Source organism: Xyrauchen texanus, chromosome 46 (assembly GCF_025860055.1).
Source record: "Xyrauchen texanus isolate HMW12.3.18 chromosome 46, RBS_HiC_50CHRs, whole genome shotgun sequence".
Lineage (NCBI taxonomy): Eukaryota > Metazoa > Chordata > Actinopteri > Cypriniformes > Catostomidae > Xyrauchen > Xyrauchen texanus.
The window spans coordinates 16,715,121-16,741,088 of NC_068321.1; the positions used below are offsets into that span (position 1 = coordinate 16,715,121).

At 36.5% G+C, this 25,968-nt stretch overlaps 2 protein-coding genes across 2 annotated transcripts; both read left to right on the forward strand.

The window, feature by feature from the left end:
- The first annotated feature begins 270 nt into the window (after positions 1-270).
- LOC127638052 (globoside alpha-1,3-N-acetylgalactosaminyltransferase 1-like) lies at positions 271-18,914 on the forward strand. Its single transcript, XM_052119388.1, has 8 exons — positions 271-366; positions 448-498; positions 1,051-1,118; positions 14,210-14,245; positions 14,359-14,433; positions 14,836-14,868; positions 14,967-15,101; positions 18,314-18,914. The coding sequence occupies exons 1-8, from the start codon at positions 271-273 to the stop codon at positions 18,912-18,914; spliced, it is 1,095 nt and encodes a 364-aa protein (XP_051975348.1).
- Positions 18,915-22,841: 3,927 nt separating this feature from the next.
- On the forward strand, positions 22,842-25,964 carry ribc2 (RIB43A domain with coiled-coils 2). The gene is made up of 7 exons (XM_052119708.1): positions 22,842-23,025; positions 23,093-23,174; positions 23,995-24,306; positions 24,708-24,826; positions 24,965-25,192; positions 25,303-25,469; positions 25,831-25,964. The coding sequence occupies exons 1-7, from the start codon at positions 22,909-22,911 to the stop codon at positions 25,907-25,909; spliced, it is 1,104 nt and encodes a 367-aa protein (XP_051975668.1). The 5' UTR covers positions 22,842-22,908; the 3' UTR covers positions 25,910-25,964.
- The last annotated feature ends 4 nt before the right edge of the window (positions 25,965-25,968 follow it).

A 25,968-nucleotide genomic window follows, 5' to 3' on the forward strand; every position in this document is an offset into this window, starting at 1 on the left:
AAGGAGTGAGTATATAAAAGGTGTGTGTGTGTGTGTGTGTTTTATTATCATTATTCCTTCCTGACTAACTGATTTCCTCCTTCCTTAGGCATTGTAAGCCTAAGTACATCATAGCAGTAATGTCACGTAGAGGTACTTGTGCTACTGTAATGGTGCATTTTGGTAAAAAAAAAAATATTTTTTCCTATCAAGATTCTGTATGCAATATGGATCCACCAGTCATCATGTTGCCTGTGAGTATGAGACCTTTTAAATCAGTCATGTAAGCTAATGAGTTTAACTGAGTTTAATCAGTGGTCACAGGGAGAAGGCCCATCAGTTGAGGAGGATGAGGAGACTGTGTCTGTATGTTCAAGGAGGCCTGAGGTACTCACAGGTTCCATGCTATACTGTATTGAATATTAAAAAGTGTACTTACGTGATAAAATGATCATAATGTGTTTTCAGGATGCTGACACTGTTCTAGAGCCCTCTCAGTCTGGGACCACATGTGACAAAGTGAGTATTAAGAAATGAAAACAATGTGACAAGAGTATTCAATGGAATAACTTAAATCTATGTTGCTACAGAACCCAGAAAACATAAAAGGAGTGTATAAACGCTACCTCCTTAAACAAATGGAAGCGATTGATATCAACATCCAGTATAAAAAACTGAAGATGAGGAAATTGGAGCTGGAAATTCAACAGCTACAGACAAATGCAAGTAGAACTACCATTTTTTTAAAAAGGAAAAGGAAAAAAAAACATTACCTTTTTGATCACTTTCCACAACATTTATTTGTGTGTTTTCACCCCTAACAGGCAGATTCACGCTGAATAAAGACAAATCGCATTAAATACTTTGACTTCTGTGTGTTTGTTCAACTAAGGAGAAAGTTGAGGGGCCAGTGGAAAATTTTAAAGGCTACACATGGTTTAGACCATATTAAGCAAAATAATTATTTGCATATGTGTCTCGTATAAGTCTGCCTGTTTCGTTTTCTTCCAATACTGCTTCACTGCCCCAGTCTTCCTCTTCAACAATCCTTGGTTGCCTCTCTCTCCTCAGACAAGCAATGTTATGGAGCACTACACAACAACTACAATGTCACATGCCCTAGGTGGAGTCACTCTGAGGTGCTTCAGGCACTGAAACCTTGACTTTATCAGCCCAAATGCCATCTCTATACAACCTCTTGTGCGTGCATGGGCAATGTTGTAGCGGTGCTGTGCCTCTGTCTGGGGCTCCTGATAGGGAGTCAAGAGGTAAGGCAGGCATGGGTATCCATTGTCTCCCAGCAAAACTCCTGAGAATTCTCCTGCATAGACAGAATGAATATAGATATATATATAATGTATTTTTTTTATTATTATTATTTTTTTAAGACTTTATGTGATTTAAGTGATTACTAGCATACCTCTTGCTAGTTGCTGGTAGAGAGATGAGGCTCTAAAGATTCTGGAGTCATGCACAGAGCCTGGCCATTTGGCCTCTACATTTGTGATGATGCAATCTGCATCACTAATCATCTAAAATAAATTAAACCTGTAGGTCACTACATTTTAATTGCAATAAACTAAACACTGGTGCCCAGCTTAGTACAGAACACTCAGTGCTAGAGCATAGCCTTCAATATCATCTCAGTGGAACTGTACCTGTACATTGATGCTGTGTACTGATTTCCTATTCACAAAGTCCGCTTCATGTGGACCAGACGGACACTTAATACGCACATAGGTGCAGTCCAATGCACCGATAACATTTGGGAAACCTAGGAAAATTATTTGTTTGTTTTAAATATGTCCCATGTAAAATCAACAGTCAAGAAATATTTCCATGTTTTATAGTTATTTGAACTCAGCTATTCCATAAAAGGCATGTTTAATGGTACGAATAGCTTTGTGGCCAGGGAATGTGATGAACACATTGAGTAGTCTTTTTAAAGAAAGGTACACAGTTCGTACAGAGCGGCAAACTGATGCTTTGCTGATATTCTCTGCATCTCCAACTGTGTACAAAAATGTTCCACTGGCAAAAAAGCGAAGTGCAATGCACACCGTCTGTGGGACTGTGAGCGCTCTGTTGCGGCATGTATTATTTGCAATGTGTGGGCTTAGTAATCTACAAATATATGCAATCCCATCTCTTGAGAACCTATATCGCTCATACAGGTAGCTGTCATTAAAAGCCAATGGGTCTGACCTGTCTCTGAAAGTTCTCTCTCTTTGAAATGCCCTCCGCAAGACTATAGCTCCCTCATCCACCACCTCATCTATGAAAGGACACGCCATGGTTAAGTTTGGAAACGAGTTCAGCTCCCTGTTTATATACTTTTAATTAATTAATTACCAAACTCATTAACCAAACTCACCAATTAAACACACAAGTTTTGAACATTTCTTAGTGTATTTATACCTTATAATTTCTTACATTTATTAGTAAAGTACAATTCCTTATTTATTTATTTATTTAAAAAAAAAATTATTAATAGTGGTTAAGTAAAATAAAATGACATCGAAATACCAGCAGGTGAGTATAAATGGTATGCTCGTTAAGCCTGAACTCAGACTTAGCCTGACAGTTAGCCTGCCCCCGGACCAGGTTAATTTGCCAGCATAAGTTGCCGGGGTAACTGAGTTTGAACTTTTTAAAGTTTGATTTATGAAACCGAATCTACCAAAAATAAGCCTGACTAACCGAAATAAGCCTGGCTTATACTCTAATCTTGGTTTATGGAACAGCCCCCTGGAATATTCCTTTAAGTGCTTGTATTATGTAAAAAGTGCAGTTTAGCTGTCTGAATGAGACACATGTCTGATGTACCTCCGTGCTCGTGGGGAAAATGAACATTTAAAAAACACCCCGCTTACATTTTCAAGTGTTGCGAAAATACATGGATCAGCTTCTTTCAGCTCGTTGTTGAAAACGCGTTTTTGCATTATTTTGGGCATTTGCGCAACAGATTAGACGTAGAGCGTATGACGTCATTGCCATGGTAAACAGACACATTTCAGCTAATTTGCTGAAGACTGAATGTATCGTCAAATCAACGTGCGACGCAAACCAAATAGAGTTTCTTCTCTGCAAACGAAACCAGAGACAACAGCGAGAAGGACAACGAGGAGAAGAAACAAATCAGTGACCCTACCAAAAACCGGGACTGTCCTGTTTAATAAACCAGGACCTCTGGACACCCAATCTATAATTAAATTATAATCAAAACATTTCACTGACCAAAATAACTTAACATTCCCTGAAGAAGGCTGTTTGTGCTGCTACGCGTGGGTTGTATCTTTTCCCCCACATGTTTTAATTATTTTTTCTATCATGATATTGCCAGTCCAATAAAGGCTTTTTTATTTTCCTAAGAAGAGTGCCTTGGATTTCCTTTTTCTACATAACTTCACATTCCATTGTGCATGGGACAAAAACATATTTTAAGCAGCTAGTCAATAAAAATGAAAAACAATGAATAGGTGCTGTTTATTTGTTCAGAGCAGTCTGCTGTAGTAATTAAAAGTTTTATCCCATTATTTACAAAGTTACAGTAATTCATCAAGGACCAGTTTAAGTTTTAACAACACTGCGTGGACCACAAGAGACTACAGATGCCTATGTGTGGATACATTATGCCTAAAAAGACTTAATATTCCAATATTAATAATATTTTAGTAAACTGTGAGAGACATGATGTGGGTGACTTGACTTAATGAAGTTCTTAACCAGTATGAAACCGCAATGCGAGCATCGTCTTGACTGCACAAACGACGCGTGCGATTTTACCCGTTGTCAAGTCCTGTGCAAAACTGCCTAGTAGCTTCTAGTACACTGGCTACATACCTGTTTTTATGTGTTCCATCATGCCAGCAACCTAATTAACCGATGTTATAAAGCAGTCTCCGTAGTAACATTCAAGCATATTGGTTGACTGAGTGTGCTGCTCTGCAGGTGTGTTTGCTCAGCATGGTAAAACAAACTCTGGCAATGTCTATGTCATCAGGGGGTGCTACAACTGCTTGCAGACAAAGTGTCCATTTATTTTTGTTTCGTTATTTGCCAGTGGACTCAAATCCCGTGTAGCAAAGGCTCGAGTCCGAGTCAAGTCAGAGTAAAAATGCATCCGAGTCCACGACAAGTCCAAGTCCATTAAAATTGGACTCATGACTCGGACTCAAGTCCGAGTCCGAACTCGAGTACCCCAAATCTAACTCTGGGCCCCCCTCAAACCTGTGCCCAGGACAAAAGGTCGAGTTGTACCCCCTTATCGGTGGCCCTGGTGAGTAGAATAGCATTTCAGAATGCACAACACGTCGAGCCTTGAGGTGGATGGGCTACAGCAGCAGAAGACCACGTTGGGAAATTTATTAGGACCAGAGTGTTTCTAATAAAGTGCTCAGTGAGTTTATACTATATACGGTTCTTTGATACACTGGGTCTATTGAAATTAGAAAATAAAATTCTGAGTGAAAGTCAATAATACATTTCTATGAAACCTTCACCACAATTAATCAATCAGGTGCACAGGTAGCTGTCAAAATCTGCTGGGCGTTATTGCCTGCCGCACCTCTACCAGTGCCTTCAGGACATTAATCAATTACTTAAATGAGAACAATTTGTATCATGTTTTTGACAGTCATTAACTAATCCAAGACTTATCCGTAATTCTGTAAACCGGGGGCGGGGGACTGGAGTTACATGACTTAACTCAAGTCTCGATATGCAAATGTATGTACTTGTGACTTGCTTGAATCAATGCCGAAAATGACTTGACTTGTTCTGACAATGACTTGTTCCTATTATGTGCTTTTATGACTAGTAATCAAGTACTATTTGAAAAATATTAATATTATTGCAACAACAATTAATTGATACAAAAATGTAAACCACTCATTCAGGAGTTGCGTTAACTGAAAATTCTCAGTAATTTACAGGTTTTATTTTTAAATTGATGGATAATTCTGAATGCTGTCTGTGATTTTGACAGATAAAAAAATCAATAAGATTATAATTTAAAACTGTCAATTTATGCGGCCGGCAACAATCTCATATTATGTGGGCTATATAAGAAACTCTGTCCATCATGGTGACAGATAAAGATCTTTTCTAGCGTGACCTCAGGTGACAAAGCTTGTCTTCTGTAAAAGCAACACATTTTAGATTTAGAGATCACAGAATTAGATTTTCCTGCTGAATATAACATTTCTGTAAATGTTATGAGTGTATTTTTTGGAGAAAGCACTAAAATATGTACTTTATAGATCAGACAAATAACATGTCCGAAAACATTTTCCCATCATACGGATGTAAGGTTAATATGTACATGAAATTATAAGTGAAAGTGTGTATTTTAGATGCTGTGACAAGTCAGCAAGTTTTTAAAGATCTTAATCACCTTTCAACTTATTTCTAGAAGTGCAAATAAACTACTGCCTTAGTGAATATGAAGTTGTGGAAACAACAGGTATAATAATAATACATTGTATATGTATCTATAGACGATCATAAAATGTTTAAAATAGATGAAGAAAGTGTCACACACCATGACAATGATGACAATGCTAAAAATGTATATATAACTATGTGTAAATGTTTTATTTTTAAGGTAAAGTTGGCCAGATATAAATACATATATATACACCTCCTTTTATTTATATTAAAAATACCTCTCAAATATATTTTGCAGATTAATTGCTCATATTATAGAGTTTGTTGCATCTTTATAACTGCAGTGTTTTAATTCCTTCCCGAGATTATTCTTGAGAAAACTAGAAAAGCCCTATTCTTTGACAAGTGCCGCTTCTGCTATCCTTTAAACAAAGTAAGCCTCAGAGACTCAAATAGCCATAAAGTAATATTTTTCATGACTTATTTTCTGCATTTTTATCAGGCGTGAGCATTATTCAGCAAGCTGCACTTCAGCTCCCACTAATGCTTTATACTGCTCGTAGCTTTACTGTTTGCCGATTTTATATATGCTGCTGTTATTGTATTTGTTGTAATTTTAAGTTATTTGTCATTTTGTGATTATTCAGAACTCATCTTATACTTAATATGTTGTCTTTGGTTGTCAAAATTATTGTGATTTGTATGCCAAACAATGAGGTCCACTCGAGGTATGTAATTATTGCATATATACGGAAACGTGATACTATGTGAAAGTAATCTCAAAATAAAAGTTTTTTCAGTTTTTTCCAAATAAAAGCATTCTTTTGGCTTTACCTTGCAAAGTTTTTGAATATTCACTCAGTAATGGGGTCCACGCAGTCATGTTGGAGCCCATGGTGGCCGGCTTTATCACCTGTAGGATGGCTCGGTACTTGCGCATAAACGAGCCGGCCCAAATTACCCAGCGGCCCACCGGGAAAACTCCCGGTGCTCCCTACAGCCAGTCCACCCCTGCAGATGCATAGAGTTCTCACTCTTTCTTTTGTGTTTCCATTGTCTCAAAACAGTTTGCAAGAATAGTATCGTCTATGTGATAGTCAAAAATAAAATTATATAATGAAAAGAACTCTTTATTTAAATAGAAATGTATAATTTTTTTTACTGAATATAATGTGTTGCTGGGTATAAAATATATTTGTGTTCAAATAGGTATAAAATAATCAGTATGTGTTATTGATAATTGTTTGGTTATTTCTGTCAAGTGTGGTCCAAATAAATGACCTCTTAAAGGTCCAAAAGAGTAATTGCTTTTTCCTGAGGAGTGTTCACCTGTAAGGGAAGGGGCCCGCTGCACAGATAATATAAGCTGGCAGTGAAACAGTATCTCCGTGACTTGTGTCATAGTTTAAAACTTATATCTCCCCTCATCTGGTATGACACACATAAATAAAATTGGAACATATTTGTGAACTGTTAGGAGGTATTAGATCGGTAAATTGCAGGCAATCTCAATGCTCTGTGTTACAGGGAAGACATCCTCCTCCCTCATGTGGTACCCTTCATGCAGGCTCATCCAGACATGACCCTCCAGCATGACAATGCCACCAGCCATACTGCTCGTTCTGTGCCTGATTTCCTGCAAGACAGGAATGTCAGTGTGCTGCCATGGCCAGCGAAGAGCCCGGATCTCAACTTGCAAGTGCCTTTGTGGAAGAGTGGGGTAACATCTCACAGCAAGAACTGGCAAATCTGAAAAAAATTCAATTTCTGTTAGTCACATGTCTGTGAAACTTGTTCAGTTCATGTCTTAGTTGTTGACTCTTTTTATGTTCATACAAATATATACTCATGTTCAGTTTGCTGAAAATAAAAGCAGTTGAAAGTGACAGGACGTTTCTTTTTTTTTTTTTTGCTGAGTTTACAATGACATCAGCCAACAGGGAAGTGAAACATATATCAGTGTTTCACAGTTTCATTGTAATATTGTTCTGCTGGGTTTAGCATGCTTGCCTAATGCACAGGCAACAAAGTCTTTTGTCTTTTGTGGGATGGCAGCCTTCTGGTACGCCACTAGCAACAGTAAAAACAGGAATCAAAGTGAGCTGCGATACACCACAATGCATTCCCTGTGCAACACAACACATGTTGTTCAACGTGCTTCCTTGTTATTTTAGTTCAGATTCGTGATTTGCAAAACAAATAATTCAGACCACTTTTTGAAACCTTTTGACCTATTCAAAGGAATCAAATTTAAAAGACTTGACTCAAATGAAGATTTCATGGATCAGACATCATGTTATTTTTTGCAGCATTTATTCAAGTAATGTGGGGGTCGGGAGAAATTTATTGGAGTAAATGTATTCATTTTCTCTTTAAAACGCAGTGAAGTAAAAGTGAAAGTAAACAGAAATATGTATACTCATGTAAAGTACAAATGAGATGATTCTGAAAATGTTCAGTGATGGTCACTCCTGCGAGGAGCTCCCATAGCAGCTGCGTCAACTACTGACACAGCGTCAAAGTAATCAACTTTAAAGGGAACTATAAGCATTTCAAGTTTTAATAAAAATATAGTAACCCTAACCTATCTTGTAGTCATGTGCAATTAAAAATAAACTTGGAAGCAATAAATTCTGTACTGTTACGAGCCAGCTCGTAGTGTCATTTTTACTTTTGGATTGAATTTCTAGTATGGCATCTGTAACTGAAAACCTTTGCACCTTTAAGTTAGTTCTATATACAATACTACATGCATTGAGAGCTAGATCTGCTATGAGTATTCAAGAGTTTCACATTTCACATGCTTGAAGGCAAAATGGTATGGATCTTTATTTTTCTGCAGTCCGTGAAAGAATTGTAGGCTCTTTGGGGTTTAAAATAATGATGTGATCAGTCATTGGCTTTTGGATTGTTAGAAGTATTTTTGAGTTTTGGATCTCAGGTAGACATCTTATCTAACAGTTGTGTTCTAAAGCAGCGTTGTCTGGTGTGCCATGGAAAATGATCCGATTCTACTAAATAAATCAGGGCTCCGGACTGAGACTAATTTTTCAACCATTTTTCCTAACAGTTCAAGTAAACATTGCAAGAGCTCACATTGGTGCGACTACAAATTTGGCTGAGTCTCTGATTGTGATCTGTCGTTTTATGTTCCGTATGAGAAATATCAAACGGCAAATGTTCCAAACGTGAAAGGAAACAGCTTTACCCGGATAACTCAGCACAGCTCAATGGACAGATCAGTGCAGAGATGTGAATTGACACGTGGACCGGTCTCGAGCGCTCAGCCGCACAGATCATCATAAACAGAGCTGCGAGAAGCGTGGGCTGGGTAACGAAATTAAAACCTCCATGAAACCATAATGTGTCGATGATGTCGATGACCAGTTTAAAATTGTATTAAACAGCCCCAGCATTCTAAACAGCATTGAAAAGGAATAAAGGAGAAATCTGAACAATGAACAGACAGAAATTGTAAGGTTTCAATCCACACATCACTGATACTGAAAAAAAATATTTGCCGTGAACTTATTTGTGGATTGAATCAATATAGTAGTGAGAGAATACAATTTGATTTCAGAATGTTTTTTCTTACACATGCCATAATTTGCTTTATGATGACTGCTAATCATGATTTACTTTTGGTTACTAAGATCATATTGCAAATGCCACAGTTAAACTATGGATACAATGGAACTTTCCTTCTGTGTAAAATATTTCTAATGCCCTCTGATTGTAGAAAAAGGCTGTGTTAGTCTTCAGACGACTATGTTTATTCTATATATTAATAATCAAGGTCCTGATAAAAAGAAAGAAACCATGAAAGAAAACTAATTTTGACCAACTCAAGTGCTGGTGCAACCATTTGTAGAATTTAACACCAGTGCTACCACTCTTAAATCTTTGTCTGGAGCCATGTAACTAAATAGATAAATTATGGACATTCTTGAAAAGGAAAACAATAAATGATGTTTATGTGGGACAGTGGGGGGGTGCCATGGAATTTGTTTAATTGTAAAAAGTGTACAGAAAAATGGTTAAGAAACACTGCTCTAATGTATTGCTCCACCTGTATTTATTTGAAATTTCACTCCTCCTCTCCTCAATCTGATTTAAGGCATTTGCTTTCCTCCTCTCAATCATCCTCCAATTTCGCTTTCAAAGTGATACAAAGCGATGGGCATAAGTAATTCAGGAATCATGGCACTCAATCAGAAACAAATATTCATCATTCTTGTGCTCGCTGGCATGCTATAGGCTACAGTTGGTATGTAATTATGTTCTTTTGAAATATGCAGCTAGTTTGTTCTTATCTTGTTTGGATGTGACAATAACAATATTATTATTGACAATATTATCATAACTGAGTGTCCCAGGAGGAGCAGTCTTTCTCTGTAGCAAGTAACCTTACCAATGCTTGACAAGGGTCAAGAGGAGTACATAAATTATATAGCAATTTTAAACAGACTGTAATTTTTCATATTCAAATATGGGAAATATGTTTTATTTTGTTTCTATGTTGTGAAAAGTGGTTTAAATCTACAATCCTCAGAAGAAGAAGAATCAGAATCAGAAAGAGGTTTATTGCCAAGTATGCTTCCACATACAACACATTTTTAAAATGAAAATAATACAATAACAAGACAGAGATAATAAAAATAATGATGATAATAATAATAACAATAATAGAATAAAAATAAAAAGCAAATAGAAATATAAGTATATATAGAAATACACAATAAGACAAAAATATACTTATAGAAAAAAAATACAAATACAAATATGTTATATATAATGCAAGGGAATGTAATAAAAGCAGAGGTAGGATATGTTAAATAATATAACTGACTAGGATGTGTATTGCACGTAAATATAGTATAGTTTTAACCAACCCAGTCTCATAAAAATTACATTACATGCTTTACGAGTTTACTATTTCGTATGAATTTGTACGATTTCATCACGTGAATGCCCGGATGTGTAATGCAAAAGCGGGAGTTTCACGCATGAGGCATTAAAGACCTCTTATCTAAACCTAACCCATCATTAGAGTGTGCAAACATGATATGAAGCTGATGTGTGTTATGTAATTTACACGTATTAGATGGAAACGATGTCCAGCAGCGTCATTGGCTGTGGTGAAAGTCAAACGAATTCATATGAATTAACCAAATTTGGAATTAGTCGTACTGCCTGTATATTTTATAGCGGACCGACATATTTTACAAATTGCATGGGCTTTATAAAAAATGTCATCTATCTTATAAAACCTAAAGTGTTTCCAAATAATTTATTTTTAATTATTCGGTGGAAGATGCTCTACCTCTGCCGTGTTAATCTATATTTTATGTGACTCTCAGGACACGCCTCGGTCTCCGTAGTGTTGTGATACGTCATATTCACGTAGCAGCAGTGGTGATGAGAACGCGCTTGAGAAACAGTTTAGAGGAGAAATCAATGTACATATAAAATATTGGTTACAAATGTTGGTCACTTTCTAAATAATAAAAGGATAGCGCATCTACTAATAATTATATATAAATAAATCGTTTTTTACAGATGCAAATATGTTAGAAACGATGCATCGCGATACAAATGCCAACTTGTATCCGATGCACACTTTTTTAAATCGATGCATCGCATCGTTTAGGCCTACTTTTATGCCGATGCACCGATGCGAATCTATCCCTACTTTTTTCTGCTCACAATTTCGTAGAGAGTAAAAGGTTTCAATTAAAATCATACATGTTTTGTCATAATCTTTTTTTTCCGTCTTCGTTATCGTTTATGAAATAAAATACCCCTATACATTTTTGTCATTACGTTCTTAACAAGATTAACACAGAATACAACGGTTTTCAAATAACATTAATTCATTTTTCATGCATAGGCTAAACTGTTTGTCTTCACAGGGTGTTTAAATGTTTGAATGAGACAGGATATAAATTAAACATTATTAAACTAAATAATGTAAACATTCCTGATAGATTTATTGGGACTTTCACCTGTTTGTAGGCTATACTGATTTTATTTTCACTTCATTTAATGTTTGAATTTGTATTTATTATTCACTGCAAAATGTGTGCTTGACATTTCACATTTTGCTTGACACCTCCTGCCTTTAGAATAATGCTATTATAGCCTACATGCACAGACAAATGAAAATTCTGTTTCAAGCATATATTAATATCAGAAATACCAGGAGAATCCACAGTTAACAATTTACATCACAGTTAATGTAGCCTACAAATTCGGCTTCATCTTGTAAGAAAAAAAAAGTGTCAAATAATATTTCTAAATAATAGTTGCATACTAAAAATAACAATAACAATAATAATAATTATTATTATTAGGTTATTATTATGAAAAGACATATACAAGGCATATTTTATTAATACAAACTGTAAGAGTAACGTTTAAAAATTTACATTTCATTTAGCTGACGCACTTCCAGTTTAAGCCCGCCCACATTCGGTTCTGTCCAAATACAGAGACAGATCATTTTGCCATATGAACAGATACAGATAATGGATATGCTGCACTCCCCTGCTTTCAACCTAACTATGCATGGTTTAATCGTTTGAGTGCTTATGTCCACAAATTAAGACAAATGATTGCAAATGTAAAAATATGAAGGAAGTTTTCATATTTTGATGTACACCCCCATGATGCCGATAGGTCTAGGCCCTCCATCAATGACAGACTGAAATAGGTTTGAGTTTAACCGGCATTTCTTATTGGAGTTTCTAAAATTATGGACAGGTTTCCGGGGCAGATTAACACAAACGTTTTCTTGCAATTTCACCATTTTACAAATGCCATCCACAAATTTGAGATTCAGCGTCACAAGAATGTCTCAGAGTTATCATTACACCAAAAGTGCATCCATATAAATTGTTGAAGCCAAATACAAAAACAATTTAAGGAAACAAAAAGTAATTTTATGGCGCTAATCCAATTGTATATGAAATTATGTATATTTGTGCATTTTAATGCGTTTGATGGACAAAACCTTCCAAAGACATTGCAACACATTTATATTACACAGAGAGTGATAATTCAAATAATAATTGAAAAAGTAACTGTAGTCCAATTATTTTAAAATGTATTTTAATCCAATACCTGATTTTTAAAATCTGATTATGTAATCCAGATTAGGCCTACATGTAATCCGATACTATCCAGCACTGGGTGTAGATATTTGTCCACTGCGATTAATAGTTTGTCACACATGATCTTGCTCTGGGAGCTATAAGCACGCTGCAGTAAGGCCAAAAACAAGGCCCTCATCTGGAAATAAATAATACCCTAAAACTGCAAACAGGGACTATTTATAATATTGATTAGCAAATAAGAGTACAAGACCAACGTCACTTATCATAGCCTCCAACTCCTCATCAGGTTTTACAAAACCTACAAAATCAAAATATAATTAAAAGGGAAGGTAGCATAAAAAGATAAGTGCAACATTGTTATGAAATTCAATTAACGTAATTTAACCCAATAGAAGAAAACATAAAAGGGAAAAAAATCATAACACAAACCATGTAACAATCAACAACACAAACTTATGCAACCGAATAAACAACCGGAATAGCCTGAATCTCTACAAGTCAGCAACACAGGTAGAAAAGAAAACAGATAATTACAAATATATGTCAAGAACAAGTTCAAATTGTAGGAAATTTACTCCTAATTCACGAGCACACACACACACAAACACACGCGTGCTCAGAGAGAGAGAGAGAGAGAGAGAGAGAGAGAGAGAGAGATTTATATGAAGGCATTTCAACGCTATTAATTCGCGCGCGTTATTGACGCTCGCACGCGCGATAGATTAATGCCACCCGAGGAAAAAGTCCTCACGCGCGCGTTTTAAACCCTCGCATGCATTATTAACACTTGCGCGCAGTAGTTCATTGCTGCACGAGGAAACGGTAAGGATCGCGCGCGCATGACATCTGCGCGCGCAGTACAAGATCTCGCACGCGAGGACATGCGTGACAGAACGCGCAAGATAATTCCCCAAATTCTCCCGCCCTATCTAATCTCATCTGCTGCTTTTGCTCGCTCAAACACTTTTATTTTTGGCAGTCGTGGGTGGGCTTTGCTCTTTTGATTGTAAACTAAAATGTCATTGTTTACTTACCCTTTTCCGGAAGTCTTTTTTATTATTATTATAATTGTTATTCTTTATCTAACAATAAATTACAAAAAATAAATAAATAAGTAAAATAAACAAAAATAAATAGGGAAGTAGGAGATTTTTACATTACAAAACCAGTCCTTCAAGAATAAACATATTTTGCTTTGGGACTTTTCACCGTTTCACATTTATCACCGATAGAGACAACCAATCCACATTAATGGATTATTTTTGTCCACATTCCAATTAAAGCCTTTCTAACATCCACATATTTGCCACCTGCATTCTTTAGTTTTTTTGATGTCCTTGTACAATATGTAATATTAATTTTGTGCTTTGCCTTTTTTAAAAAGTTTACCTTACTCTATGTGTTGGCCCAGACATTATCTGCAGAAGGTTTTTTTTTTTTTTTTGGCCCTGATTTTAAGGTAAAATATCTGAAATCTGTGGAATTAATTCAAACATGATAAAATGTGTTTAATGGAGCTTTTAGTACTACACTCATCAGCCAAAATATTCAATAAACAAAGGCACAATACCATTTACGTGTGGGAAAACATAGTCAGCATCCAAAACAAATCAATTCTGTGTACTTAACGAGTACAACTTGAACTTAAACACTGAGAAGAGGCTGAACAGCAACACATCTTTCCAAAGATCTCTGCTTATGAAGTTATTCCGTTTCTTTCCACACAGCGTCCTGTACCTGGACTACACCTCCAACATGGACAGGTGAGTTTGGAACACTAAACATTACCACAGCAAAAACCCCACCATTACCAATCACCAATTCTATCAACTGACAATGGTTCAATGCTGAATAATAATCCTGTTGAGGTTTTTAGATCCAGACTACAAAGACAACAACAGCAGCAACATCAAGAGAAAGAAAAACAGCTTACTGAACCAGCACCTGTCAAGTAAGTACTGATGTAATGCATATACACATACAGGTACTCTCTCTTCAAAATACAAAACCGTGCACACACTCACATAGACACTTTTATTTAGAAACTACAAAAGTCACAATTTCATAACAATTCAGATGAGTAAGAGTCTGATTATTTTATTTTCAGGACAGAGCATAAGAACTTGAGATTGCGCTCATCACCAGGGTGTGTAAAACTTCATTGTAAAACTCAATTATTCTTGGTTGTTTTTGTTTTTATGGTGCTGAATATTGTAGTTTTTCTAAGAGCTGATGACCTGGACTTAAAGAAAAAGTGACAATATAGCTTGTAGTTGTTGTGTATTGACTCCTTTGTCCATGAATCATTGAAAGAATATTGTTTTTCTCTCTGATTTCTGCATTTGTATAACAGGTTTTTGAACAGTCAGCCCAGTGTCCTGGTGGGGTGAGTATGATGTGTTTGCAGTATTAACCTGTTTTAGCTCCAGTTTAAATTCATGTGTGCAATGATTACAGCGTTTTGTGTGTGTGTGTTTCAAACAGTCGGACAGATGTTGTTTCTGTGACACCATGGTTGGCCCCAACTATTTGGGAGGGAACTTTTAGCCCCACACTGATGGACTCTCTGTACAATCAACAAAACATCACCATCGCAACCACAGTCTTTGCTTTGGGAAAGTGAGCACCACATTATACCTCTCTTTTTCTATCAATCCTTCTCTTTTTTCCTCTCTTGTTTTTATTTCCCATGTAACTTCAACTGTAGTATCAGATTATATCTTCTGAGTGATTGTTATTAGGGGTTGACAACATTTAAGTTGCTCTCAGTAAGTTTTGTTCTGGGACTTACACTAACACCTAGTGGCGTGGATGCAGCATCATTCGAACTCAATAGTTTTTTGTTACAGATGCCATTATAGAAATTCACTATTCACAACCAGCCAGGATTAATTAAATCCCTGAGTGAAAGTATCAACATTAACACTGTTTACTGAGATTAAGCAAGTAGCATTTAGCTGATCATGTGATCCTAACATGGCAGCTCCCATGAGGGGACCCTCTCCTTGTGGAATAAAACAGCTTTTATAAGGTTACTGATAAATCTTCATGTCATCAGGTCATGATTTTATACATATGTTTCAAAATTACATTTAAAACTACATTCATTTCTTTAGAAGTAAAACTTTTTGATAACACTTTACAATATGGTTCCATTTGTTAACATTTGTTAACAACATTAGTTAACATGAAATAACAATTAACATTTGTGTAGGTTAACATTAGTTAATGCACTATGAACTAACTTGAACTAACAATGAACAATTGTATTTTTATTCACTAAAATTAACAAAGATTTATAAATGCTGTAACAAATATATAGTTAATTGTTTAGTCATGATAACTCATGCATTTACTAATGTTAACAAATGGAACCTTATTGTAAAGTGTTACCAACTTTTTATATTAGGAAAATATTACTGTGCACTTTTATGAGAAAGGTTCCACTTTTATGAGAAAGGTTCCAAAGGATGTACGACTTGGTCTTGAGTTGAAGATGCTGAAGTTTTAATTGCAGTGTAGCAGTGACAAAATACATGAATCACCTTGTATTCAGCGGAGTCAGACTGAATCCTGAGCATTGTAAACTCAAGCCTTTTAACCAGTTTGTGAAACAGTTTGCCGCCCATAATGTTAATGAGTCTATGCTCCTAATGTAAATTAGATTTGATACAAGTTGTGATGCCCATTTTTCTTGGGTCGTTCTTGATGGTCCATTGCCGCTCCCATACTACAATTGTTTGATGTCTCTGAGAACGGGATTACCCATGTGTTGTGACCAGAGTTGGGGGACTCCAGTTAAAACTCAGCATCACACAAGCCAATTTTATATGTGATTTTCAGCTTCATTAACATAATCACTAGCCAGGTGGAGGGGAAACTAAACGTGCAATAGCATCTGCCAACAGGAGGTCATTAATCACTTGACAGTCGGGACTCCCTGCTGTGTTAATGGTTCCAGCGACAGAAAAAAGGATCTAACATGTAACAAGAAAAAATCGTTCTGTCACTGGGGCGGGCTCTTGTGTTCTCCTTAAATTACCAATGAGCTTGTTATTTTACTGGAGAACTAATTAAATCAGAAAGCAGATGCACAACAGTAATTTTCTCACTGTAAGCTGCATATGGACATATGATTTATATGGCAAGCCTAAGGGGATAAATACACAAATCACACACTTTCACAGGGTAAGGTTTGATTCGCTTCCTAAATCGCTCATATAATTGTTTATACTTACGAAGTACTCCTGTTGTTATTTCAGAGTTGCAGTGATTTGGTATGTGTGTCACCCCTCCACCGATTTGTACCGGCATGTCTACCATACCTCCGACTGAAGAGATTGAGATCTCAGCAAAACAGTGCACATGAAACACCCTCAGCCAAAATTAGTTGTTTTGAGTCTGCTAGTGTGGTGCCAGCTATAAGTCTGACTCAAGTCCAACATTTTAGGACTTTTGACTTGCTTGATTAAATGCAGAAAATGACTTGACTTTGACTTTACATGGATTTGAAGTGGATGGCTTGGCAATGACTTGAATTTTTTCATGTAATGTGGTTTTGTGACTATTAATAAAATACTATAAAAAAAATAGTATTGCAGTATTAGTATTATGCTTGGTATTACAACCTGGATGCAACCTCTCTTTCTTCCCAAGTGCTTACTGTAAAGGAGACTTGACTGTGTATTCTGCTGCTTACTAGCTTATTTATACATGCTGCAGTCAGCTGTCAGACTATATGGATTTTCACTATCCATTCGGTTAGTGCCTTCATTATACATATTCACACATGCCGGTGATTTAAATCATCCTGCGATGCTGCGCTGCCAGAGTCTGCTAGCGCCATCACCATGTACAGCATATCCATCTTTTCGTCATTTTACTTCTCCCTTCTTATTATGATACGAAGAGGAGATTCTGTGGGTGTCTTTAACAACCCTATTGGCTAGTAGGTATTACTGCACATGCAAATCAGTAGCATGGTGTGATGGTATACATTCCCCAAAGCATCAGCGACGCAGCATTGAAATGACCAATTTGAAAGGGAACGATAAGGTTACGACTGAAACCACGGTTCTCTGAAAGGAGGGAATGAAATGCTGCGTCGCTGATGCTTTGGGGAATGTACACCATCACGCCGTGCTACTTATTCACATGCACAATGATGACTTGCAAGGAATACAGTGCCCTATTGGAGTTAAAGCTCTTCATGGGCATTATCTAATGGTATTTCCCTTGAAGACATAGCTGCAGCATTTTATCGCCCTGAACCCTTCAGACGAATATTCGGAGGAGTTACGACAGATGATATGCGCAGAGCACAACGCGTTATCTGCCAATTAAAATTTTCGAGATTTTAAAGAGTTTCAGAAGTTGGTTACACTTTCAGAGATAACTTGCAAAGTTCAAGCTTGGTGAACTCTGAACTGTGAATTTGTACAACCAGAGGATGCTTGACCAATTGAAGATCAAAATGTCACACACTGACCTCTTATGTCAATACAAAGAATACATATTTTAATCTGTGTGTTTTGTTGTTGCAGGAAAGGGAGTAGACAATATACTGTATTTTAACAGTTTTAATATCATATATTATATGCATTATATGAAAAAGAAATGTGTGCTCAAAGCCTAGTGACTGCCCCTTAAGAGCTACTAGATGTTGTGTACCATATGAATCAGACAATCTGAGGGTGTGCCATTTGAGGCTGAGACTTGAGTCTCAATGAGTCTGCAAAGACCTAAATATCTTTTTTGTTTCTGGTAATGGGTAGAATGTGTAAATTTACTGAAATTTAACTCTCTTTTTTCTCTCTCTGTTACTTTTTCAGATACACACATTTCCTTAAAGATTTTCTGGAGTCAGCAGAGCAACATTACTTTGTCGGATTTCGAGTGCATTACTACCTGTTTACAGATCAACCAGAAATGGTTCCTGAAGTAAAGCTGGGTGACCAACATCGTCTGACCGTACGGGAGGTCCCAAGTTTGGACAGGTGGCAGGACATTAGTATGGGCAGAATGGGAATATTGGAAAAACTAATTAAGAGTGAACTGACCGATGAGATTAACTACGTTTTTTGTCTTGATGTGGATACAAAGTTCTACGGCCGCTGGGGCGTGGAGACTTTAGGTCGTCTAGTAGCGGTGCGACACCCTTGGTTCTATGATCACCCACGGTATCGATTCGCATATGAACGTAATGCAGAGTCACAGGCATTTATATCATTTGATGAAGGTGATTATTATTACACAAGTTCTGCGTTTGGTGGCTTTTTGGATGAAGTACATGAACTCACTAAAACCTGCCGCGAACAGCAGAGCATTGATGCTGCAAACTCCATTGAGACAATATGGCAGGATGAATCTCACTTGAACAAGTACTTTTTTTCTAACAAACCCAGTAAATTGCTCTCTCCTGAATATCTGTGACGGGACATCAAAGCTAAAAAGAACCAAGTGAGAGTCATTCGCTTGTCTCATGTAGCTAAAAATTATACAGAATTTCGCTCAAATTCAAAGCAACTGTTACCAACAAATACATCGCAAATCTAAGATATGTCAACATGTAAAACTGATAACAGGGAAGCCACAAACATATATGGACAAACAAAGACATGTACAGACATTCTTTGAGGCAATGTAGCATCAAGAACAAAATCTGCTTTTAATAGATGAAAATGACCAGCTTTTCTTTGTACACTATTTTTCAATTCATTGAGCAACAAAACACAAACTAAAGGCCTTCCTCTTGGTTTGTATTTATTTGTATAGTGGAAGTTAAGGGATGAAGTTTAGAGTTTAAAACAGTTATTTTGAAACTGTAACTGCAAAATTTTTATGTAACATTAACAGAACAGATGATTTACATTTTCAGAACCTGACATCTCAAAAACAAAGACTAGAAAGAGATATTAATAGTTTGAATAGTATTTTCTGTGTCCTCTTAAATATGAATCACACTTTTGGAGGTTGATAGGTTTCTAGTTGTTACAGTTAATTTCAGAATGTATGTACCCCAGATGGCAAACAAGCATTGATTTCCACATTGTTTCTAGACTATTTATACAGTGGCAAGAAAATGTGAACTCTTTGGAATTAGCTGGTTCTCTGCATTAATTGCTCTTAAATTGTGATCTCATTTACATCAAAGTCACAAGTATAGACAAAGCACAATGTGCATAAGTTAACAACACACAAACAATATAATCTTTCATGTCTTTATTGAACACATCCCATTAAACATTAACAACGCTTTGGAAAAAGTAAGTGAACCATTTGATTTGATAACTGGTTGATCCTCTGTTAGCAATAACCTCAACCAAGCTTTTCTGGTAGCACTCAGAAGGAATTTTGGACCATATTCTTCTTACAGAACTGCTTAAGCTCAGCCATAATTTTAGGATGTCTGGTGGTGTGAACAGCTCTCTTGAGGTCTCCATTAGTGGTCAACCTGATGTCTTTAACAACACAAAAAAGGAAGATATTCTTACTTTAAGTATCCTGTTAAATTTTCTCTCACGGCAGATGCGTTTGAGCTCATAATGTTAAAGTGCTCATTTGTTTCATTCATCCTCTCTTGCCTCAACAGTTCCCTGTAACTTTTAACTGTCTTGTCTAATGATAAAAAGTAAAAGTAGCTATGATCCACACCTCCAATCTTGTTTCATTAATTGGATGCCAGGTTTACCAGCTCCTGACTCTGATTTGCTTTTGTTGATGTCTTTAGACAATGGATCCACATACTTTTTCCACTGCACTGTGAATGTTTCACGGGATGTGTTCAATAAAGGCATGAAAGATTATAATTCTTTGTGTGTTGTTAGCTTAAGCACATTGTGATTTGTTAATATTTGTAACTTTGATAAAGATGAGATCACATTTTATGACCAATTAATGCAGAAAACCAGCTTTTTCCCCAAACTGTTCACATACTTTTTTCTTGCCACTGTAACTTTATCACAAAAGTAATAACGTGGGTGGGAGGTTTTGCTTAAGGCACTGGAAGAACTGTTCCCACACTCATTTGCTGAATCAAGACATCTTGATCACGTATGCTAGTCCAGTCCAGGGGACCCAAAGTCCAGCATATTTTGGGTCTCTCCCCTATCAAATTTACTTGATTCCACTCATTAGGTTATTAGAGGCTCCTTGACATGAATTGGGTGTGCCAGATTAGAAATCATCCAGAATGTGAAGCCTATGGGAACAGATAATTACAATAGTATATGGGTTTTCTAGATTATTTAAGTAGTCTCTGGTATTTTTACAAGAATATGGTTAAAAAATGCTATGTGCTTCAATATTTTTCACCTTATTTTATAAAGAGAATCCACAAGATCGAAAAAGTTGTTCTATATGCTCGATGATGTAACGCAGTACAGATTGTGTAGTTTCTCATGTAAGAGTAAGATCACCTTTGTTTTCATAAGAGCTGTTGATTAAAAGTTGCATTAATCGCACAATATAGTTCATTCTAATGATTATTAGTTGCAACCATACACTAATGTCTTGTGGAGGAAATTATGGGAATAAAAACATTAAGGGACACTAGAATTGACTTTAAGTTGGCTAGATCACCTAACAATAACTAGTCACCACATAATTCTGATATTTAACATTTATTCACACATTTTTCTTTTTCTTAACTCCTTCCTCTTTTAAGACACAAGAAAACAATTTAAGTTTGCTATGAAAGAGAATCAAAGATTAAAATCAAAACACTGAATATGGAATGTAAAATGGAATATCCTTGCTTACTCAAGTGTCACTTCTAAATGGCATCAATCACTGATAATTTTGCACAGAATGTATTACCACTGGGCTGTAAGGGATCTGCTCTAATGTTGTTTGAACTTTGTTAAGAAATTCCTAATCAATTTTAATAAAACAGGATACACTTTTGAAGTATGTGGAAATATTTCTTCAATGACTAAGCACTTTTTAAAATTAATGCATTGAATTACTGGCAGTAGCAGAATCCAACACAAAAAACAAGCCAGTAAAACAAAGGACAGAGAAATAATATGGAACTTTAACATAATAGTGTGAAATTGTGAAAGAGAATGTGAATGTGTGTGTGTGTGTGTGTGCGTGTGTGTGTGCGTGCGTGTGTGTGCGTGCGCGTGTGTGTGTGCGTGTGTGTGTCAGGAGTTTCAACAAACAAGACTTCTGTGCAGGATGCACCCGTGTTTGAAATTATCGGTAGATCTGTATAAAATCCATAAAATGCTTGGAAGTCTATGGAGAGTCCTCACAATGATATAAAAACAAGTGCATGTGTGTGTGCTATTTATAGATCCTATAGAGCTACCACAGACATAGCTATGATTTTTCATAACACCTATGTCAGTAATAACAGTTAAGTAGTAGGGACATTGAAAACAAAATCGTACCTTAAATTTCTCTTGGCAATGTCACTTTGTGCTGCTATTTCAGTAATAAAACGTCAGTTGTCAAGGTCATAGTAGATTGTCTAATAAAGGTATTCTGGTAAAATGGATGGTTTCTCTGTTGCTCAAGATGTTGAAGATGTGATGTCACAGGACAGAGGGATTGAAGAGAAAGTTTAATAATGTAAAAAAAAAAAAAAAGAAAGATCTCCATAATGTAGGAGCAATAGTGCTAAAAACCCTGCCACTCAGAGATGATAGCTTGAAACGTGGGATGATTAGCAAACCTGTAGGGATGTAAAGTAACGAATTACAAATGCTCACGTTACTGTAAATAAGTAGTTTTTCGTGACTAAATGATCAAATACACTTCATAATTCCGCCAATATCAGTCTTGGTGAGGCATTAATATAAATGCACTCGGTTTGGTCTAAAGTGAATGTTAACAGTGGGACAAAAAGTGTATTTGCATCAAAATGTTGGACTTGAAGTGCACATGTAACCGAATTGAGCACTGTCTTGTAGGCTGTGACACAAGGAAAACCACTCACTACTTTTGGCTGAGTAGTTTTAAAAGTATTCATGTAATAGAATAAAACAGGGATATTTAAAATATATATATATTGTTCGTTTTTTTAATCATTTTTAATAATAACCCTGATGAGAGTGTGATAATTGGTATAATAATTTAACAGGAAAATAGAGATGATAAAATAATTAATAATTATGATTAGCCTTTATAAAGATAGTCAAGTTCGGTAGGCATATACCTAAAAGTCTTGGCTACAAGAAGCAACTGAATATTTTATCTGTTGTACTAAACTGTATACATGTTTAACATTAGGGGTAAGGTTAGGGGTGTAAAATATCATGTTTGAAAAACGGCAAGGCAGAAAGCAATGGCGAGGGGGCGCTATTTTCAAACGCGGATCTTCCGTCTCTTAGCAACGTGTTGTTGATAGTTTTCCTGACATCCAGCGAGTCGATTAAGACATTTCCCCACTCGATTTACAGCGGCGATATAGGCTATAACAATGACCCACGTTGAGCATCTGTCTGACCAAATCGCAGCTGCTCAACTTGACAGGAGGAGAAACACGGAGCAGCAACGCCAAGAGAGGATTTTCAATGACAAATTCCGAACAATTGGGGTAAGTTCGTTTGCCACACGTGACTGTAAACGAGTTTGGTTCAACATCTCTAACTATCATTTGTCAGGTTGATAAGAATGCTCTCGACCATCAAGTTAAAGAACGAAGAGAACAAGACCAACGTGAAGCGAATGAACATAAAACCTACGGTGAGTTTATACGTACATGTGGATTTAACGTTAACACTTAAAAAAGAGGGATTTGACCTCTTTTATAGTCTTATTATTGGGCTGAAATATTATTTTGATTATTGATATCATATTAATAATTATTTTTAGCTGATGCCAGATTTTTACTGACTGACAGTTTTGCACAATTAATATTACTTTCATTTAACTGTCTTTACATTACATCCATGGCATAAATAACATAAAATATGGATGGATGAAAGACAGAATAGATAGATAGATGGGTGGTTGATAGATGAACGAGAGACTGGATGGATGGATGAAAGAGAGATAGGATAGGTGGATGGATGGTTGATAGATGATAGAAAGAGAGACTGGATAGATAGATGCATGGATAGATGAAAGAAAGAGATTGGATGTATGGATAGATAAAAGAAAGAGATTGGATGTATGGATAGATAAAAGAAAGAGATTGGATGTATGTATGATCAATAGATGGATGGTTGATAGATGAAAGAGAAACAGGGTACATAGATGGATGAATGAAAAAGAGATATGATAGATGGATGGTTAGGTGGATGGTTGAAAGATGAAAGAAAGAGACAGGATAGATAGATAGATAGATAGATAGATAGATAGATAGATAGATAGATAGATAGATAGATAGATAGATAGATAGATAGATAGATAGATAGATAGATAGATGAAAGAATGGAGACAGGATGGATGGATGGATATTGTATGGGGTTTGATGCCAAACTTACCATGGTAAGCATAGTATTGTTTAGCTTGTGCTAGATTTACAAAAACAGTCCAGTGAGATTTTCTTGTGTTGTTTTAGTTGATGATCTGCTGTGCAGTGATCGTGTAGCCTGTATCTTGGGCCAGCGGCAGAAAAAAGATGAGCGCCTAATGAATGAAACCATTGCGCAATTCAGACAGCAGTTCCAGCAGGCCAGCTACAGGCGCGAGTTTGATCTGAATGATCCAGAGCTGCTGAAGAAGCAGGAAGGGATGCAGATACTGCCGGGACTAAATGGGGAAGATCTGTCCAGGAAAGACAGGCTGAGGAAGCAGCAAGAGCAGCTCAGGGCATGGTCCCTAAAACAGCAACAAGAACTGGAGCGAGCAAAACAACAGCTAAAAGAAGAAGGTAAGTACATTTGCTCAATGATAACCCTTTCTGTCCAATAGAAAGGCTAAATTCCCTTACTATCTATTGTTAGACACCCATTTATTTTGGATCTATGTGTCTTTACACAGCTGAGCTAAGGCAGCTCTACCCAGTCTCAGGCTTTGGTTAAGTGCAAATATGCAGCATCAGTGCAGTTTGAAACATTCTTGTTAATTTTATACTTGCACTCATAGTTTTATTTCTAAAATATTTAAAACATTAATTTCATAACATCATTTATGCATTTGAATTCATGTGTAAATGCATTTATGCCATCTCTGTGCTGCATTTCACACACTTCCAAACTATTTATGTTACTTCAATTGCAGCATCTGTGCTGCATTTGCAGTGTAAACATTTTCTCTTTTTGTACTATATAGTGTATCGGAACGAACAAAGCATGCTGTCATTGGACAACAGAGCTGTTGAATTGCAGAAGATGGAGGAAGAATGCAAGAGATCTGCAGCCATTGCCAACAAAGACTTTAACCTGGCACTGGTGAGTGAGCGGTGTGCTCAAAGGTAGAAAAAGAAAGCAGAAAGTAGGCTTTATAATTCATTTGTGGCCCTTATTGCTTAGCCTTCTTTCTTGATTGAGCCATCATTTTCCTATAATTCCTCATTTTATTGACTGTAGGCTGCAGAGATGACAAATCGACGTCGACAAGAGCGTCACGAAGAGGATGAGGACAACCAGACGGATATCCTGAATCAGTTAAATGGGGACCTACTGACTGAAAACCCTGAACAGAGAGCTAGTGTGCTGGGACTGTCTCGCATGCGTAGGGACCTATACAAGGGGATGACCCCTGAAGAACTGCAAAAGTACACTCAATACCGGCAGCAGCAAGCAGAAGAGAGGAAGGTAATGCCCTGCGTAGCATACTTTGTTGTTAAAATAGGGATAATTTCACATGATTATTTTTCTTCAAGTACAACAGGTGAACATAATCTGAACAGATGTGTTGTGTGCAGTGTGCTTGCTTAGAGCAGAGGGAAAAGGAGCTGCAGGACTATAACATGCGCATTGCATCAGCGCGTAATGCTTTGCTACTTGAAAGACAGCAAGCGCGTGTTAATAAGGAGCTCCGCAGGGCTATGGACAACACCAACAAACAACTGGCCCAGACACATGATGCTCAGTAAGTTGCAATCAAGTGTTACTACAGCTAATTTGCCCACACTACTAAACTGGCCAATCATTTTAAATGTCTACTTTAATGTAGTGTAATTGGCCTTACCCAGTTATTTGAATTTATTTAGATTTTCTGAACGTTCACCTGTGTACTTCTCAGTGTCTGAGCAGTAATACTTCAAAATTACTTTATTTTTCATATTGAATTTGCATTTAAAAGAAACTGGAAATTGTTACATTGTAAAATTTGTGTAAATGTAACATTTTTAGAATCCCATCTCCATTAAGAATTTGGTTACTCTTGTTACTTGTATTACTTATTGTCAATATTTTATAACAAATGAAGACACTCCATGTTCCATTTACAGGAAGAAACATCTTCAGGAGGAGTACATCAACATTCCTGATGAGCACTATTTTTCCCAGTTTAACACCAGCAGTAGATAAAGAATACAGCTGAACCCTGAAAGAACACCATTAGGGCCCAGCAATAGATAATGAAAAGT

What these genes read in the sequence shown, in the direction of transcription:
- LOC127638052 (XM_052119388.1), top strand. Translation starts at nt 271, where the DNA reads ATGAGTTTAACTGAGTTTAATCAGTGGTCACAGGGAGAAGGCCCATCA. An exon ending in TATGTTCAAGGAGGCCTGAG is followed by an intron (nt 367 to 447) that starts GTACTCACAGGT and finishes ATGTGTTTTCAG; the next exon opens with GATGCTGACACTGTTCTAGA. An exon ending in CTAGGTGGAGTCACTCTGAG is followed by an intron (nt 1,119 to 14,209) that starts GTGCTTCAGGCA and finishes CTTTCCACACAG; the next exon opens with CGTCCTGTACCTGGACTACA.
- ribc2 (XM_052119708.1), top strand. Translation starts at nt 22,909, where the DNA reads ATGACCCACGTTGAGCATCTGTCTGACCAAATCGCAGCTGCTCAACTT. An exon ending in ACAAATTCCGAACAATTGGG is followed by an intron (nt 23,026 to 23,092) that starts GTAAGTTCGTTT and finishes ATCATTTGTCAG; the next exon opens with GTTGATAAGAATGCTCTCGA. An exon ending in AAGACTTTAACCTGGCACTG is followed by an intron (nt 24,827 to 24,964) that starts GTGAGTGAGCGG and finishes TATTGACTGTAG; the next exon opens with GCTGCAGAGATGACAAATCG.